General features: G+C 46.7%; 2 protein-coding genes across 6 annotated transcripts in view; one reads left to right on the plus strand and one right to left on the minus strand.

Annotated features, from left to right (window-relative positions):
* Nucleotides 1-3,022, plus strand: part of WIPF3 (WAS/WASL interacting protein family member 3) — a 92,649-nt gene extending 89,627 nt beyond the window's left edge. For all 5 annotated transcript variants that reach the window (XM_057504619.1, XM_057504621.1, XM_057504618.1 and 2 more), the window contains one exon: nucleotides 836-3,022. Coding sequence is in view for 1 of the 5 variants with exons in the window: in XM_057504622.1 (XP_057360605.1) it covers nucleotides 836-859 (24 nt within the window). In the remaining 4 variants the exon portion in view is untranslated. The remainder of the gene's footprint in view (nucleotides 1-835) is intronic.
* Nucleotides 3,023-5,945: 2,923 nt separating this feature from the next.
* SCRN1 (secernin 1) overlaps nucleotides 5,946-18,850 on the minus strand; it is a 56,562-nt gene continuing 43,657 nt past the window's right edge. Inside the window, exons 7-8 of the mRNA XM_036897439.2 lie at nucleotides 12,073-12,253; nucleotides 5,946-9,975 (exon numbers count right to left, since the gene is read on the minus strand). Coding sequence (XP_036753334.1) covers nucleotides 9,817-9,975; nucleotides 12,073-12,253 — 340 coding nt within the window. The 3' untranslated portion in view covers nucleotides 5,946-9,816. The remainder of the gene's footprint in view (nucleotides 9,976-12,072; nucleotides 12,254-18,850) is intronic.

The raw sequence follows: 18,850 nt of genomic DNA on the forward strand, positions 1-18,850 counted from the left end.
TAACTGTGATGTAAGCTGGAGCAATTCCTTTAAAACCATTTTGTCAGACTAGAAAATCAAGCTCTAGGGGTTAAGAAATTTGTCCAGGGTCACATGCTCAGACCTCTGACTCCTTGTCCAGTGCTCCTTCCACCATACCTCACTGCTTTTCCTGGCATGTTAGAATTGCCAGGACAGGAGTCACCCTCACCTTCACTTGTTGTGAGCAGGATGGAACATTGTGCCGTATCTGGTCCCTGGTTTCATAGCAGGCGCACGCCTACGTCACCCAAGCCCATAAAGTCAGGGGTGGATGGTAGTCTCCCTTGGGCATCCCATAGTCGAGATCTTTATGTCTTGCTGAACAACAGCTTAATTCATTTTCACTTCAATGAGACAAAAAGCAATTGCTCATAGAAATTACAGGTTTCCAAACACAGCAAACAATGCCCTCGGGGGCGCTCTTCTCTCATGGTGGTCCTTGCATGTGTGGGAGCCCTGGACCAGAAATCTGAAGGTCTGGGACCCTTTCTGTCTTTTCCATTGCCTTTTCTGAGGATCTCCAGCAAGTTCTTTGCTTTTCTTGAGTTTTCTGTCAAGTGAATCTGCTAGCGCTTGGTCCCATAAATGTTTATGAAATGGCATTAGGTCCCATCTAACCTACCATCAGCTGTATGTCCCATTTCATCCCTTTTCCACCCACAAGTCCATGGATAAAAATCACCTCCTTGCATGTGATGGGCAGCCTTCCATGAATGAGGGAAAGCTTCCCACCTCTGGGGCAGGGTTGGGGGGGCGCCATTTATGTGCAGTGAGTCTTCCAACACAACCTGGTAATGTTGTCGTGTTTCCACAGTTATCTCTAAAGACACTCCGGTGAGAAGACAGATGAAGCCAACATCCTGTGAGCCACCTGGGGTTCCATGTCACAGACAGAACGTGTCTGTCCTCACCATACTCACGATGTAATTCAGCTGACATACAGGCTCTGAATGGAGCATTTATTTATTGTAAATACGTGGTTTGCACAGGCTTTAAATCAGTATTGTAGTCAATAATTTTAAAAAACCATACACATCATATCTCCATTTTAAAAAATGCATCTTGGCATTTGTCTGTCAGTACAGACTAAGCCCTGTCCCACCTGATAGTGTCCATTCCACCACTGTAAATATGTGTGCAGGCTGGCCCTTCCTAGGTCCTGAACCGTTTTTAGAAGATTCCTTAGTCTGCAAGTAGTCCCAAAGTCATAGTATCCACGGTGGCTTCTTCTTGGCACGAATTTTATTCTCATCACACAAACTACAAAATCGAACCAAATAATGCCTTATAAATGATGCAGCTCAGAGAGTAGTGTGTTCCCACACCCAGACAATGCCACACAGCCTCCAGTGAACGAGATGCCATGTCTCGCTTCCATTTTGCAGTACAGGGATTTTTTCTTTTTGCTGCCTAATGTAAATACAATGCAAAATAAAGGCAAGAGTGGGCTTGGCCCTCCAATGCCAGCCACAGGGCCCCTTTTGTTACTGAAATGACCCTACAAGTAGCCAATGCTCTCACTGTTTACAGTACCCCTCCTGCCCAAGTTTCCAAGACTTTCCTCCTGTCCCCTCCCAGGCCCCAGCCCCATCCTGACAGCCAGGCTGAGGTGAGCTTTATGAGATTTTGGTATTTTTCCCTCCAAGTTAGAAGCATACGTAACTCATTATTATAGTAAATTACTGATTCTATTCCTGAGGCCTTTTTTTTTCTCCCCCACATACTGGATTTCCATGGAAAATAATGACACAAAAAAGTATAGACTGAAACATAAAATCTGGTGTCCCATCCCAACCCTTGGGAAACCTGGGATCACCTATCAGGCAAAACCTAGCTCCCTTCTGAGCTAAAGAGAAGCCAGGTGGTCTGAGAGTGCCCTGTTTCCTGCGACGGCATCTCTGGGGGGAAGGAGTGTGCGGGCTCAGCCAGCCTTGAGTGTGCAACTGTTCACACAGACTCTCAGTGCTCTTCTCACGCCCTTTTTCTTGAGCTGACAAGGGAAGGGAAGAGTGTTTTTGCCTGCTGCCTGACCCCAGTGCTCCACATCCTTGGAGGGGACGCTGTGACAGAGGAGGAGAGAGAATTGAAAGAAACAGACTGATCCCTTGTCTGTGCTCAAACTAGCCACAGATTCAAGGAGATGAGGGTGGAAGAAGCCACAAGAGCAGTGAACAGTGCTTCCTTTGGAACAACCCCGCGTGCTCATACCTCGGGCAGCATGTCCAGCCCACGCCGTCCAGAAAACATAGGTGGTTAGGAGGGCTCTAGCTCTGTGACTGCAGACGCCCGGATGCCTCGCCGTGGCCTAGAGCCTGAGGTGGTGGCCCACGTTACTGGTGTGCTTGCTTACTCCAGAGAGAAGCACCAAGCAAAGCCAAATGCCCACTGGGGAGTAAAACATGCCGAACTGTAGCAGCTAACTCACCGGAAAGATGCATGTGCAGGTCATCGGCTATGGGCATAGCTGATCGTTTTATTGGCTCTGGAAGATTCTCGAAAGGTCAGAATTTCTTTATTATAACATTATCTACTCCACCTCCCTCCCAGTTACACAAAATAATTACAAGGTTTTAATTATGATTCAGAAGGCCCTTGACAAAAGCAAATCCACCTTCAGAGTAGACAGCCTGCCCTGATGAGGTGTTTATACATTCCTGTTCTGCACTGCTGAGATAGAGATTAAAATAAAACTACTCAAGGGCAGAGGGAAGGGATGAGCATAAACCAGAGATCGCAGTTAGGGAGAACTCTCAGGAATCTAGTGTCCGTCACTCCTTGAGACCTATCACTGACCTTGCACTTTGAACTTGTGTGGTGCCTGCCTCTGGCGGGACAAAGGTTTAGCCTGTAGACCGTGAGCTCATGGTCGCAGCCCCCAACCATCCTGATATTCTCACTGATGTCATCTGTGACTCCCCCAGCATTTCCCATCTATTTTTTATTTATTGGTGTTCCCTCTGCAGGCTCATTTCTTTGTATCTAATAAACTTTAATGTGGAAATGCCCCTGGTAACTTCCTTGTTTAAACTCATGCACTGTCACTGGTACCAATTGGAGGGCTCCTAAGAATGACAGCAGAAGGGGTATTTACACAGGACCCAACAGATGCCGTAATGTACTGTGTTAGAAATGGTTTTTCTTTTTTGAGTGGACATTTGTAACTAAACTACATAATGTTTTCCTGGATTTTGTAGCTAACTCAACTAATAGGTATTTGGAAAAACCAACCAAACCAAGAGGAAAACTTTCTCAAATGCATTTTTTTTAAGTAGATAACACTATATTCAGTTTAATGAAAACAAAAGGGGCAGAGAGTATTGCTTATAAATTCCTCTCACTTAAAATGGAGCAACTTTCAACCTCGAGCGCACTTAGCAGCGCCCCTCAGATTCTCCTCTGGGGCACTATCGTCTGCTCTCTGCTGTAGTGTTGTCCAGTGCCTTCTCTGGAACGTGGTACAGGAGATATGAGGTTACCTCCTGGATAAGCTGGCTGAGGAGCAAACATGGATCTGAATCTCTATTTTACCTCTTAATGACTTGGGGAATATGAATTACTTAACCAGTCTGTGCCTCGGTTTCCTCATCTGTAAAATGGGCGTACAAATATGTACCTAAGGACAGAGTGGTGAAGATGCAGTGACATAGCACCTAGACAAGCCCTCAACTCTTGGGCCACAACACACCCAGGTGTCGGCACACCCCACACTCTAGGGTACAAACACTTTGTTTATTCCACGCTCCATCACAAGCAGACTTGTTCAGAGTTTGCTGAGCTGCTCAGACCACATTCCACTCCTCCCCAAGGAGGGAGCAGTAATTAAAATCCATAGATGTTCCCAAAGTATAGTTTTGTCTAGAAACTCATTTCAAAGTTAACTGCTACACACCTTGCTTCTGAATTAGTTAAGGGCCTGACTTGTTTTACCTGTTCTCTTATTAGTGGGAGTACAAATAAGCTCTTTAATGACCAAAAGGGCCAGGCTGAGTAGAGAAGAAAAGCAGTGGCCCAGGATACCTGATAACGTGGATGCTGAAATTCAAAGCCAGCAACTCTGGAAGGTGGTGAAGTAGCCATAATTTTAGGCACCCCTGATGGAGTTAAGAGTTAAGGGTGGGAGAAGTGATGTCGAGAAGGGTGAGGGGAGCAACTTCATGGGAAGGGCTATGGGCTCCATAAGCTCGTTCCAAATTCTCATCCTGTGCCCTAGGGGGCTTGGGCATCCTTCGCGAACCTATTCTGCTGTAGGTTGAATTGTGTCCTCCAAAAATTCACATGCTAAAGTCCTAACCCCAGAATACATATTTGGGAATAGGGTTGATATAATTAGTTAAGATGAAGTCATACTGAAGTAGGGTGGACCCCTAATCCAAATGACTGGTGTCCTTATAAAAAGGGGAGATTTGAACACAGACACACAAGAAGAATGCTACACAAAGATGAAGACAGAACTTAGGGTGATGCTCTTACAGACCAAGGAATGATAAGATTGCCAGCACACCACCAGAAGCTAGGTGAGGGGCACTGGGCAGAGTCTCCCTTCAGAAGACCCCCACCCCAGGGACACCTTCTTGGATTTCCAGCCTCCAGACTGTAAGATAATACATTTCTACTGTGTGAGCCATCAGTGTGTGGTGCTTTGTTACAGCAGCCTGGCAAACTCTGTCCCCTTGCAGCTTGGCAGGAGTACATTATGTTTATGAAAAAAGAAGCTGAGAATAAAGTTCAAAGAGTTAGCAGTTCTTTATCATGTAAATGGGGTAGTCATCTACTCTGACCTTGATCTAGGTCACTTGTTGCCAGTGACTTAAGTCCCATTTTCATGAATAAAACATTCAGTTGCATTTTTCCTGTCAAGGTGAAGACAACATCACGGAAGCAAATCTGGCATTTCTAGGTCACAAGAGTGGAGAGAGCTAGCTTTTATCTTAAATGGCATCCTTTTCCCCGTGGAGCTACTATGGCTTTAAAGTAAAGACGCTTGGCATAGATGGCACCAGCCATTCTGATGATCTAGACTTCTGTTTCTAGAATGTTTTTTGTTTTTGTTTAATTATGGTACAATACACATAACACAAATTTGTTATCTTAACCAATTTTAAATGTACAGTTCGGTGGTGGTAAGTGCATTCACATGTTGTACAACCATCTCCAGAACTCTTTCATCATCTTACAAAATTGAAGCCCTGTACCCATTAAACACTAACTCATTCCCATTCTCCCCAACCCATGACAGATGACATTTTACTTTCTGGCTCTATAAGTTTGACAACTCTTGCTACCTCATATGAGTAGAATCATATAGTTCTTAGCATCCAGGCTAAGTAAAATCATGCCCACAAGGTTCATCCATGCTACAGCATCTGTCAGAATTTCCTTCCTTTTTCAAAGCTGAATAATATTCCACTGTATGGATAGACCTCATTTTGTTTATCCATTAATCCACCAAGGGACACATGGGCTTCTTCCACCTTTTGGTTATTGTGAATAATGCTGCTATGAACGTGGGTATAGAGGTATCTCTTGGAGACCTTGCTTTCAATCCCTCCAGGTTTATACTCAGAAGTGGAATTGCTGGATTATATGCTACCTCTATGTTTTTAATTTTTTGAGGAACTGCCATATTTTTTCTGTACTGGCTGCACCATTTTCTCTTCCCACCAATACTGTGTGGATTTCTCCACATCCTCACCCACACATTATTTTCTGTTTTTTTTTCTTATAGTAACCATCCTGATGAGTGTGAGGTAGTATCTCATTGTGGTTTTGTATTTATTTTTTACAAATGGGACAGTATAAAATGTAGGACTGAATTGGTTGGGTTTTCTGAAGATTCCAATCAAAAAATATATCCCCCTTCATACATTTTCTATGTTGTGACTGATGCCCACATTTATTCATGAAACACAAGAGGCCACTGGACATTCATTTCAGTATTTTTATTGTGTACTTGATGTATTTAGAGTCAATTCCAAGGGCAAGCACTGGATGGGGAAGTAATCTCGTTTGTAGATATTTTACAAAATGCTGTTAAGACTACACGGTCAGTTCCCACTGCAGGAGACAGATTTTCTTTCTTATTATCCCCTGCCAATAGCATTTTCCAGCTCACACACTTAACTTCTCACAGCATGATTATATTTATTCCCATGAGAAATCTGCATCTGACATTTCGGAATGTTTGAAGTCAATCAGAAAAAGCACACTTGACACAAGCCATGGGAGGGGAGCTGCGATGTAGGACTGTGTGGGATGAAAGGCCACAGCTACAGGGAAGCACAGAGTAATGCTCTAACAGCATGCACCTGTGACCTGCCACTCCTCCTCTTCACCGAAGAATGGCCAGGTAGGTGGGCTCTCCTCTCTCCTTCCTCTATGTGCTCCCGACCTAACGCTGAAAGCTCAGCTGAAGACCTTCCCCATAAATGGTTGCACTGCTCTTCAGTCAGAAGGCAGTGAGTGGCTTCCTAACAGATGCCCTGGGCCCACATGGCTTCCCTGCTGGGCCAGCCGGAGCTGCAGAACACCTGTACCAATGTGGGACGACATAAGTTAGGAGGCAAAGTAGTTTGCCTGGTTAATAATTATTTTTTTATACCTAAAATTCACCCAATAGTGAGGGAACTTCACTAATAATATCTAATAGGCATACATCTGCTCTGTTAGATAGCTTGTAAGAAAGACTCTAATAATAACACTGTGCCTTCTGTTATCAGGCACTAAAGAATTACCTTAATTTCAAATATACCCTTGTTCTACCTAAAGTTCCAAACCACCTCTGAGCATGAATGAGCATGACTTCTGCTTTGCTAATTTACTTTTGCTGGAGCCCTGCCCCCCATAAGCATGAGGGCTGTCTTCATCTATGGTAAATCTTGTTTTACTAGATAAGATGAAGCAGTTTATGTTTGATTGTGGGGCATGGGTGTGGGGGAGGGGTCCTTCCCTTTATGGTCATGTCTTCTTTCTGCACAAGGCATGTGCAGCCCCCACCTCAAAGTCTTAATGAGTACACAAGTGATATTTTAGGAACCTATTTACACAATGACCTTTCAACATTATTTTCCGAGTTCAGCTAGAATATTCATTTTCCCCATATAGCCTTTAGAAAAGCAATCCCTGGTCAAGAAATTATCCACACAATGACAAGCATTTTCAAAAGCAGTGTCAGGAGCATCTAAAGACAAACACCGCCCCCACCCCCACCCCCTGCTCAAAATCCAACAACCTATTTCAAACTGTTAATATGAGTAGAGAAAAGTCACCAAAAGTGAGTATTGCTGTGTCAGCAGATTCTTTGCCCTTTTCTGGGCTTTCCCTACACATTCCAATTGCACAAATAATCTGTCTCCTGCTATTATTTGGGTTTCAACTCTACAAGACCACTCCTGCCTGATGGGAGCATCCCAGCTCTGTTTAATGGCTGCCAGTCTGTGCCGAGGAGAGATGCTGCACCCTCTAGTGGTGACTCAGAAGCATCACAATTGCGAAGGACCCCATTGGCTAAGACTACGCTCTAGTAGGGGTTGGCCCTTCTCTGAGGTGCTGGACTAAGGCCAATGTCCCCTCCTAGAAGTAGCCACTGTGTTTCCCACTCCACAATGGCTGGGTAACGGCATAAGGCCGGCTTGGTTATCTGTGACCTTTGGCCCACAATAATGAAAGCAGGCCTCTGTATTTTATTCGCACTACATTTCTTTTGGTCAAGCTCCAAATCACCTTGGGTATCTCAGCCATGTCAGGTCTGATGAAAAGTTTCTATAGTAGGTAGAGGTGAGACCACACGGTAAAATTTTAGAGTGGCTTTCTGCAGCAGCTTGTGTTAAATAACCACTCAACAGGAGGACTCAGGAGGGGATAAGTAGCTACATCATCCTCAAGCCTCCCCCAATCCCCCTTAGCAACTATAGTGAGACAACTAGAACGGCCACCCCACCTAAAAGGACATCCTAAGTTCATCATCACTGAAAGCCCAGCCAAACCTGGACACAACTCTCAGTAACTATAACCCACCACCAATGGTGGTGGTTGACTTTGTCAGCCCAAATACTCTTCCCATCTCTCACCACTTAGTGATTTTACGTATTTTACAGAACTCTGGGCAAAAAGCACATAGTGCTCATATGCCTGCACTCTTAAAGCAGACTTGGTAGAAGAAGAGATTTGTTCTGATAAAACCTGTGACCCTCAGTGTCCACATCTGTGTATGGGGCCCAAGCCCCTTCCGGCTCCCATGGCCTAGGCACACTGCTCCTGAGAAGGAGTCACCAACTCTAAGTCACTTCCAGAACTACTGACACTCCCATTTCCATTTGCAAATTCTCATCAGTGACAAGCACAGCTGGGCCCAGATGGCACAGTGAGATGGAGTGACTAAGCTGCTGTTCCCCCACTAGCTGCTCTATTAACATACACTTCTATTAATCATCTCTGACCCCTTTCCATTGCAACAGCAGTTGAGAATTTCAATAACCAGAGGTAAGCCTTCCCCCAACCACCACCTGCCGCTTCAGCTAGCATCCTGGGGGCAACTACTGGGAAATGAGGGGTGTGAGAAATAGAGGGAAAGCCAGCTGCTCCCCTCACAGCTTGGTGGGATATAACAGGCTGGGCAGGAAGGGTGCGCTGGGTTGTTGCGCTGGAGCAAAATGCTTCTACATCCATCTGTCACCTCCCTGCCCTCTGTCTTCCCAATGCTGAGCCCATCTGGTCTTCCTCACAGGCTTTTCTATGCTCTGGTGGTTAAGTCAAATCCTTCATGCGAACTCCACACTGGAAGCAAATCAGTTTAATTAAAGTCTCTGCTGAGTTAATGCAGTGTCTGCTCAGAGGCCAGCTATTTTAACTGGAATCTAGACAGTCGAGATTGTCTCCTTTCCTTTTCCTCATTAGCTGAGAGATTCACAGCTCTATGGGGTAGAACTGTGCCACAGGGCCATTTCATTAATCCTAAACTAGATGGCAGGAAGCAGACCCAGAATCATTTCTGCTCAAGGCCTACAAGGGGTGGGTCTGCAGTTGTTCAGGGAGAGCCCTTGTGCCTTTCAGAAGGTCCCCACAGTGATGTGGGAAGTCACCGGCATGGTGCCTCTGAGCCTCTAGAGTGGACAGGGTCCAGTTAACACAGATGACCAGTCCTCCTGTGCCTAGAGGCGCTCGGCGGGCGCATCACACACAGCACACTGCAGAGAAGCCGGGCTCCTTCAGGTCACGGGACTCGGGATGGAGCTGGGACTGGAGAGGAGCCCCCTTTACTCTTTCCCATTGATTTTGTCCCTCAGAGGACACATGTGCACTACAGGCATGCACTCAGGTTAAGGGAGGCCAGGAGGCTTCTCCCTCAAGCACACACACAAGAGCCCTGGGCCCAAGAAACACTTCTGCTAACCTGCAGGAAACCATTACTGAGCAAAAGAGGAAGATTTCAAAAGACTTTGTGTCTCCTACAAATTCTGCACTGTGGGGCCCGCCTTTCAAGCTTGATGAACTCTAGTCCTCCTGTGAAAAGGCAAATGTGTCCATTGTCACTGAAATACAATCATAGCAGCTTAAAATCCACAATTAGTCATACAATCGAACAGCAGGCAGATGGGGTACATGTCACACTGCAAAAGAAGCGGACCTATGTTGCAGAACAAGGGGATGTTTTGAGATTCAAGGCAGAACACGAGTGAACAGTGTGACTTTAACACATCTGAACTTTCTCATTTTACTCAAACAGGAGAGTGGTTTGTTTTGCTGGTAATTTAGTAAGGTGGGAAATTTTAAATAAGAAGGGGAAAGGGAATGCTTACTTCACTTAAAGAACTTAATCTCCGTGTCAACACAGTCAAAGAAAAGGTCCCCCACTTCAGTGGGGTCCAGGGGTGCAGAGCTGGCCAGGATCTCCTCCATGGCTTCCAGGCCCTGCTTCTCCAATTCCAGCATGGTCTTCCTCAGCTTGCGACCTTGCTCCTGAGGAAAGACAAGGACAGTGGGGGTCATCGCAGTGAACACTTACTGCCTACCAGGGGCCACCCACACCATTCAATCTGTTTCCCACACAACTGCCACAGGGATCATTCTAGAATGTCAGTGTGGTTATGTCACTGCTCTGCTTGGAACACTTACACAGCTCTCTGCTGCCTTCAGGATAAAATCCAGACTCCTGGGTGACAGTCAGGAAAGTCCCTTGGAAACATACAGGCTCTTCCCTGCCTCCCCTCCTGCCACACCCCCATCTCCCTCCTCCTCAGCCAGACCGAATAGCATTCCTCCCACCCAGGCTACTCTTTCTCACCACTGCACAGGCACCCCTGCTCTTCCTCAATGCTCGGTAGACTTGCACCTGTCTTCAGGCCTCTGAATGCCTTCCCTCTGGCCTCCCACAACCCAATGCCTTCTGCCATAGCTTTTCTTTTCCTGTCCTGTAACGTTTTGTCTACTGGTCTGTGTCCCCCACTAGACTATGATCTCCTAGGGAGTGAGAACTAGGTTTATCTCTGTCCTCCAGTGCCTGGGAACACAGTAGGCATCCCCAATAAATGTCTGTTGAATGGATAAATGGATCAATGGATAAACACATATCATGTCTATCCCTAATTTACTTTTTTTCTGAGGGTGTGAGATCTCCTGCTAAGTGGGAATCACTCCTTTACAGTGGATGACAGTGAAAAGCTTTCATTTGCCTAATTAGTCCCAGAACAGAGAAGCTGCTGTCATCACCCACCACCATTTTTTAATCCTGCCGTGACTCAAACCAACAGGCATTTCTCAATTTCAAAGCCCATCCAACTTGATCAGTCTCCTCTCTTTGACGTTTTGTGTAGACAGCTCAGAATACAAGGCCCTCTGCCTTCTAGATGTCAAATAGCCATAAAACCATGCACCACCAAGAGACATTTTATTCAGGGCTTATTATTGTCATCCACCTAGAAATATGCAGTGTCAGGAGCTAATGAGGACAGCCCTGGACAAAACTCAGTGCAGGGCAGCATTCATGGTTCTGGGGAAATGCCTGGCAGGAAGGACAGATGTAATATAACTGACGTTTACAAGTCCCAGGAGCACGTCTGTGACATACACGAGCAAGCTCTAGGAACAGTGAGACTGCTCTTCTCAGAGATATTCCCTGAATTCATTTGGATTTACTATTGAAATTGCTCTTTATATCCTTGTTATATAGTCCACCACACTGAAGATAAGAAAATAAGTTCACTCAGTCCATACAAAATGCATGCACCAATTTATTTAAAAGGTGTCCCTTTCTTCAGGACACACTGGACCTGTTCCAAGTCGTTAAATAAATGCTTAGGAAGCAGATGAGCATCTAACAAAATGGTCGTCCCTCTCCCTTCAGCAAGGCAGAGGTTGGATTAGATACAGAATCCATCATTAATGGCTGCTGTGGTTATACACTGGGTCTTGGCCTCAGTTTCATGTCTTGTAACTTTATTTACCAAAGCTTTGGGTAAGACAGAGGAGTTACACTTTGAAGAATAACTTTTTTTTTTTTAGACCAAGAACTTGAGCATCTCTTCTTGAAACTTGTTTTACTGTGGTAAAGTATACATAACAAAGAATGTCCTATGTTAACCATTTTTTTTAAATGGTGCACTGTTCAGTGGCACACAGGCATTCACATTGTTGTACAACCATCATCTCCATCCATCTCCTGAACTTTTTTGAAGAATCACTTTTGTTTAAATAACATGACTATATCTTTTAAATAAATATTGCTATTATATAAAACTCTTCACCCTCTAAAATATACAAAGAATTTTAGCAGAAAAGCAGTTACGGCTACCAGAACAGCACCTTTCTATTATTCCAAAGCAAACAGTACATGACAGAGGAATATTCCTAGCCCACCGACTTCCAGAATAACATCAAACGTGGAGTCTTTGTTTCATATATTTTCAAGACACTGGGCAGACAAATTAACTCTTTCTAGGAAGGGGGCCTTGGGGACCTGGACTTCTGGGAGACACGCGGGAGAGAAGGAAAATGATGAGCTTGCTACCTCCTTTCCCACCGACCTCGCCACCCGCCGCCGGCCACGCGCTGGCTCACCTGGTCACTGTCCAGGACAGCGCGTGCCCATTCGTGGGCCTTGTACAGCTCGTGCCGACGGTCCGGTTTCTCCTGGAACCGAGGCTCCTTTTTAGCAGGGTCACTGTCCCCAAAACAAGGAGACTGTGCTTTGGGGACAAGTTTTACATCATCAACGAAGATGAAAGGCTTGAATATGGACCTAGAAAGAAGGCAGAATTGCTTCAGCCTGAGGCCCGAGGACGCCCAGAGCCTGCCCTTTCATTCAGCACATGTGCCCCGGGCCAGCTCACAGGGGGTGGGGGTGGGGGGGAGCAGCTGGGTGCACACCAAGAGAGACACAGCTGTGTACTTTAATACTTTAGTAAAACTAACTGCCATTTATAAGCTGCAGTTTCTTCTATTTACAGCCAGGAGACATCAAAACAGACTCGTTTTGTTCGGGGAAACCCATTTGAGGGGGCCCCTCTCAGTCGTACACAGTAAGGCTAACAGACACACAGCATTTTGAGAAAAGGGTGCCTGGGCCATCTATTTGGGCTGATGGAGATTTTTTTTCCTCTACCACAGTTTGCTGGCAAGTGGCCTTCTGGAAAGGAAGGGTCTTAAGATATCTTATTTGAAAATTTGTGGACTATCTCAGACAGACTCAAGGAGGGGCAGATTAAGACAGTTGACCAAAAAAAGGTTCCCCCAGGGAGGACACACCATGAAGGGACAGAAGGCTGGTTGTGTGAGAGGGCAGCTTTGGGCATAGTAGGTGGCGAATGCAAGAATTCTCTGATTCAGCTATTTTGGCCTGATGATATGTATCTCAGGGAAAAAGGCTGTGTGTGTGTGTGTGTGTGTGTACCTGTGCATACCTGGGCAGATGTCAGCACACACACACACACACACACACACACACACACACACACAGTATCTAAACAATTGCAACCTGGGATTCCAAGCCAACAGGGTGTGTGGAGACCACAGCTAACTGTAACACAGGGCGAGACCTTCTTAACCCCTCTCTGCACCCAGAAAAAAAGTTAGGTCAGAGCAGCACTCCAGGCAGAGCACAAGCTCCTCTGAGCCCCGGGGGTGGCCTGTGTTCTGCTAGATCATGAGGCAGCCCCTGCAGGAACAAAAGGAGGGAGTGAGAACTCCACACACCCTCTCCCGGTGGGTCCTCATAGATTTGGGGTATTTTCTCTCCTCTTACCTGGCGCACCTTGGCCCACCCTATGCCTCAAGGAGGGTAGGGGTGAGCAGGGATACTGCCGCCCTCAGGCCTGGGGGGTCAGGGCTTGGGGCAGCCAGAGCAGCTGTGCCGTGTACTTCCGTGCATGCCACAATCTGAACAGAACTGGGCCCCAATGACCCTTGCTCCCCAGACTGTGTGCTTGGACTTGAGGCACCAGCATCACTGCCAGGCCTCACCCGCTCCCGCTGGACCTGCATGCTGGCAAGGCCCACAGCCATTCGTGACAGATCAAGTCTGAGCACCCCCACCCCCGCTGCCCCAGAGCAGAGCGCTCCTAGGAAGCCTTCTGTGAGAAGGTTCCGTGTAAAGCCAGGAAACCATTACCATCATTCAGAAGCAAAGTCCTCTGGGTTTTTCTCGGTTAGCAAACACAGGCCCTAGTGCAGGCCTCCCGCAGCAGGGAAGGGCAAAAAGTGAGCTTTCAGAAAACAGGGAAAATCTGTGATGAAAAGGAAGCTCTCAGGTTAGGTCCCTGAGGCTATCAAGGGAAAGAGGGCTTAAGTGAGGAAAGAAAGACGCTGATCACAGTGTGCAAGACTGGGCTCAGGCTGATTCAGTTTGAATAGTAAAAGCAGTGAGACCCCAAGTTGGTGAGCGGGTGGTTCTGGTTAAGGAGGAGGGCTGAGCCAGCCCCTCCGCTGGTCTCTGTGGGTGATGCAGACACATGCAGGAGCCTGGGCCCATCCTCAGCCCTGCCTACAGGAGGCACAAGGCAGCTGGCAGCCCGACTCCACCAGGCCAGGCCCTCCCGTGGGGGCCTCCCTCCCCAGGACACAGGGGAGCTCCCCTGGTCGGCACCTGCCACCTCCCATGGCCTGGCTGCAGGTCACTCCTCTTTCCTTCACCGAATGGGGAATGCAAGACTGCTGAGCATAAGATGTAATGCAAAACTGAAAAGCATCCAGAACCATTCTGACTACGTGACACTGCATTCTCCAAACGGTCATTCAGCTGATTCTGCAGAAGGGCTGCAGTTTGAGGGTTCACTGAAAGAGGGTAATGGAGGGTGAGGGGGAAAGGGAGAGGAAAAAGGAGAAGGGAGGGAAGAAAAGGGAAGGGAGAACGAGACTCCAGCGCAGACACATTCAGGTCTGGCTACGCCTGGGCTGCTCTGGTCTCTGACAACACAGCACCCCGTCCCCAGCATACAACAGCACTCAGGGTTCCCAAAAAGTCAGTGTGCATCACCTCGTCCACCAGAGATGGTAATCTGCAGCCTCCTTGGCCAGAGCCAAGACCCTTCTGTGGGACACTGGACCTGGGGCTCCTGTCCAGCAGCCCAGAGCCTGCGCGGTTCACTCCTTCTCAGCCCCAGGGCCTGTGCTGCACAGCAAGGGTCAGAGCCACGGCCTCCAGGGGCTCAGGCCTGGCAGGGAGGTTGGTACAGGTTCAGCCACTGGCAAGCCTGAGGGAACTACAGGGTGCAACAGAGCCGCTGAGCCCAGGCTGCTGAGGAGACCCCTTGGGAGAGGAGCTATCCCATTTCCCACCCACCCCAGGCCACAGACGATGTTCCTGTGTGTGATGCAACCCCACACAGTCCCCTGCACCACACCTTTTCTCTAGTCCCTAAAGCAATGTTTTCATCAGGAAACCCATCATTTCATTTTTGAAACCTCAGGGATTTGCTTACTATGCATCTTGGAGCTGCTTTGACACACTAGCCCCGAGGGATGGGGGAGAACTGTGACACTAGGGGGCCGGAAGGGAGCAGCCTGGCAGCACCTGCTGGGATGAGCAAAGGTGCCAGGTCGGCCTGACACCTGCCAGTGGGGCAGGGAACTGGGAAGGGACTCACTCTGGGGGTATGCATCCTCTCTACCTTGGCCAACTGGGGGGCCTGTTGTTTTCCCCCCTTGTCTCTCATCTGACCTAAAATGATCGCTATGGTCCCTTCCAGCTTCCATACCTATTATGTTATTTCTACTTCTGTTTCTATTTCCATGTCATGCAGCTTGTGAACTTGTGACTCTGACTTCAGGAAGTTCATACCAAGTAGTTGTGGTCTTCTGCATCCAATATATAGACTAATAGCATAGTAAAAAAATCAGAGCATTTTATTTTATGTAACTTCAAACCCAATCCATGCTCACTGGAATGTGGGGTTTAGTTTAACTTCAATAAGGGTGTCTGGTGGCTTTTCTAAGACATGTGGCACTATATGTTTACCACTCCCATCTATCAGTTTTATTTTTTTAAATGAGTAATAAATATGATGATGTTCCCATAATATTCTAAAGCACACAAAGCTCTCCAAGGATTTTTCTCCAAAGTTTATAAGGAAGTCAGCATCCTTAACCACTAAAAAGGAAGTATAGTAAGGAAGTATAGATTTGTCGGGTGGCTGAAGGGAGTTTTTTGAGATTGAATAACTAAACATTACTGCTGATAATAAATTACAATAACACTAATATTTATCTAAATCAGAATGTGGGAAATACCTATAATTCAGGCTTGATAATTTGTCTCTGCATATCACAAAAGGGGAATGTCGATAACTCAGTGGTTCCCAAACCTGATTTCTTCTCAATCCTTATAGAAAATCAAACTAAAATTCCAAACAGATGAGAATCTCTGGCATTTTCCCACACTTAAAACTCAGACAGTAGCCTCTTAAAGGCCACCTGACTGACTGAACACATGCTAAATGACCCAGAGAGATGACAAGATTTGACCAAGGTCACATATCCAGCTGCTGGCAAAGCTGACATACGACCACACCCTCCCCAGCCCACCCAGGCAGGGCGGGACCCACTGCATCACCCGCACGGAGCGGCTCTGATACCAAACACAGTCAAGAGGCTCCAAAAAGCTGAATCTGCTCTGTCCTCAGGGCTGCTGCTCAGACTCACCTTCAGAGAAGTCACCTACCCTAGAATTCACCCTGGTCACTCAGCCCCTCCGTGGTGTGCTGTGACATGAATACAAGACGGTAAGCCCAAAGGCGGAAAGTGCTTCCGGTGGGAAAGGGCAGCCCGGCAGCTGGTTAACGAGGAAGTTTAAAGCTGCCTGAGCTACTCTAGAGGGACAACTCACCCTTGTGAGGGACAATTAAACAAAGGAGGCCATGTCACCGCAACTGTCAGCTGACACTGAGACAGGTCTCAGGTCTGATGCACAAGTCTAAAGACACAGAGCACAGAACCGGCTTCCAAGGACTGTCTCGGAGGTCAGAGTTCTAGCCTTGGGTCACTTTGAGCCACAGCCAAGAAACATGCTCCACTGGAAGCATCTTTCCCTGTCTTTTTATCTTCCCATACCTGTGGTGGATGCCCCAAACCAGTGTAAAAAAATTCTCTAAACATTTTCCTTTAACTTTTCTTCTCATTTGGAAGGAAAACAAAATTAGCATGAAAATCTCTAACATTTTATTGTGTATCTGAATTTTCAAAGTGCTTGCATTCAGTTCTCATGGTACCCCTATTCACTCATCCATTCAGTACATCCATGCTGGGTGCTGGCTGAGCACCAGAAACCATTCTAGGCATTAAGAATGCAGCACCGAGCAAGGCAGGGCAAAGCCTTCAGCCCCAGTTTACAGATGAGATGACTGAGGCTCACAGAACCTAAGTGCTTTGTCCAAAGGCACGTTTCTAATAATGTGCAGACTGAGAACTAAATTCAGATCATCTAAAGCCAAGACCAGTTTAGAACCCGCTACTTCTCATCATTATTTCCTTCCGTTGGTATTTTTTACAGACAGCTATGCTACTGCAGAGAAATAAAATACTTTTGTGCCACACTTCTGACCTTGAACATGGCTCTGTTCTTACTGAAGGTGCAGAAACTCCCTGAGCAGCTAAGCCAGGTTTATCCCATGCCCTGGAGTCCCGGCCGATCGGCTGAGGGGGCTTCACAGAGAGGAGCAGCATAAGGCTCCTGCTCAGACGAATCTGCTCAACTTTCAACCAATCCGAAAAGAACCTAGAATAACCAGTTTTTCTCAACTGTGGATGTGCCTCTGGATGGTTCATCTATGGGCCATTCCAGCTTTACTGGGAGTCACTTTAATCATGTAGTCAGAGCCACATCTGGCTGAGAGCAGAACCCATCAGTGAAGGAGTTTCCACTTAGAGAGAATGAGAACCAGTAGTTTTGGAACATGGGGCAACCTCAAGGCTGGACCCAGATGCTCCGGGAGCTTTTGGAAAGCCAAAAACGTAGGGTAGGAGAGAAGAGAGAAGGCGTCAGAAGAATTCACAATGAAACTTGTGTGGGGGTGGGGGGGTGAGGGGGTGCTTTTTTGCCCAAGGCCTCAGCTGCAAATGTCAGTGCAGACAGCGCCCTGCCCAGCTCCAGGGGCTACAGCTACCTAAGACTCATGTTAGCTCCAATAACAGAAAGGTGCTACTTGTCGCTACCATTTGAATTAACCAGATGAGACCTCTCCGCTGATCCAAGTTGGCCTCTTAAGCTCAGCACACTGGGAGAAGAGAAACAAAACACACACAGCACCCACTATGTCCCGTGCAGCTGCCCAGCTCCTTGCCACTAGTTAAACTAAGTCAAACACCCTGTTTTCCTAGAACATTTCCTCCCTATTTTCTGTTTCCTAGGCTGAAGTACACAGCCTAATACAGCCTGAAGAATTAGGCTAGGAAGTAGCCTTCCAATACTTAAATTTTTTAGTTCTTCCCTCCTGTATCTCGAGTATTTGTGTGTTTTCTCAGACATGTGGGCCTCTGAGCGGTGTGTGTTTTGACAACTATATCTCTGAAAAAAAATTAGCCCTGATCCACAGTGTCTGCCCATTTCTGTGGTATAAATACACCCACCGTGGCCCATTTCCAGCTACTAATTTGACAGTGCTAAACACAGGATTGGAAACAGATGCACATAAATCAGCTCTCATTTGCTCCAGCACACTGCAGGACTCTGAATTTTACACTGTCTCAAAATGCTAAGGTTCCTCTCTACTCTTCCCTCTCCAATTCTCCACACCAGTGGAGTTTTAACAAGTACTGGCTTCACCTGTGGACAGCCTCGAAAGGTCAGAACCAGCACGCTAAAGCCAGTCAGTGTCACTGTCTTGATGACAGAGGCACCAGCTGACTCAACAGAATATGGTATGATGAAATTTGCCTTCTCAATAAAATTAAAGGTCTTCTGCATCCTTGTATCTCTCAAACTGACTTCTGCAACTCCTTTCCAACTTCCCAAACTTACACCGTGCCTGGTACACACCAAGAGGAAGGGAGGAAAGAAAGCAAGGTGGAAGGAAGAGAAAAAGAGCAGGTGAGAACAAATTATTTTGAGGCAAGGATCTGTAATTCATGGGGTGAATAAGAGCAGAGAAGTGCTGAAACAAATGGAACAATGTAAGATCCTTTGGTTTCAAATATTAATTGGGAGGAGTAATAGGAACATATTTCATCCCTCCTACCCAACACAGTCCTGCTCTTTGATCAAAATCTTGCAAGTCCGCTGCTCTGAAACTATTTCCTGAAAACATCTCTCTAGTGCTTTTAGCTTTAGCAGAGGCCAGCTAAAATTTCCTGATCTTACTACCTGAAAACCCAAGAGTAGGTAATTAGGCCTCCTGCTGACAAAATG

This window comes from Manis pentadactyla, chromosome 7 (assembly GCF_030020395.1).
Source record: "Manis pentadactyla isolate mManPen7 chromosome 7, mManPen7.hap1, whole genome shotgun sequence".
NCBI lineage: Eukaryota > Metazoa > Chordata > Mammalia > Pholidota > Manidae > Manis > Manis pentadactyla.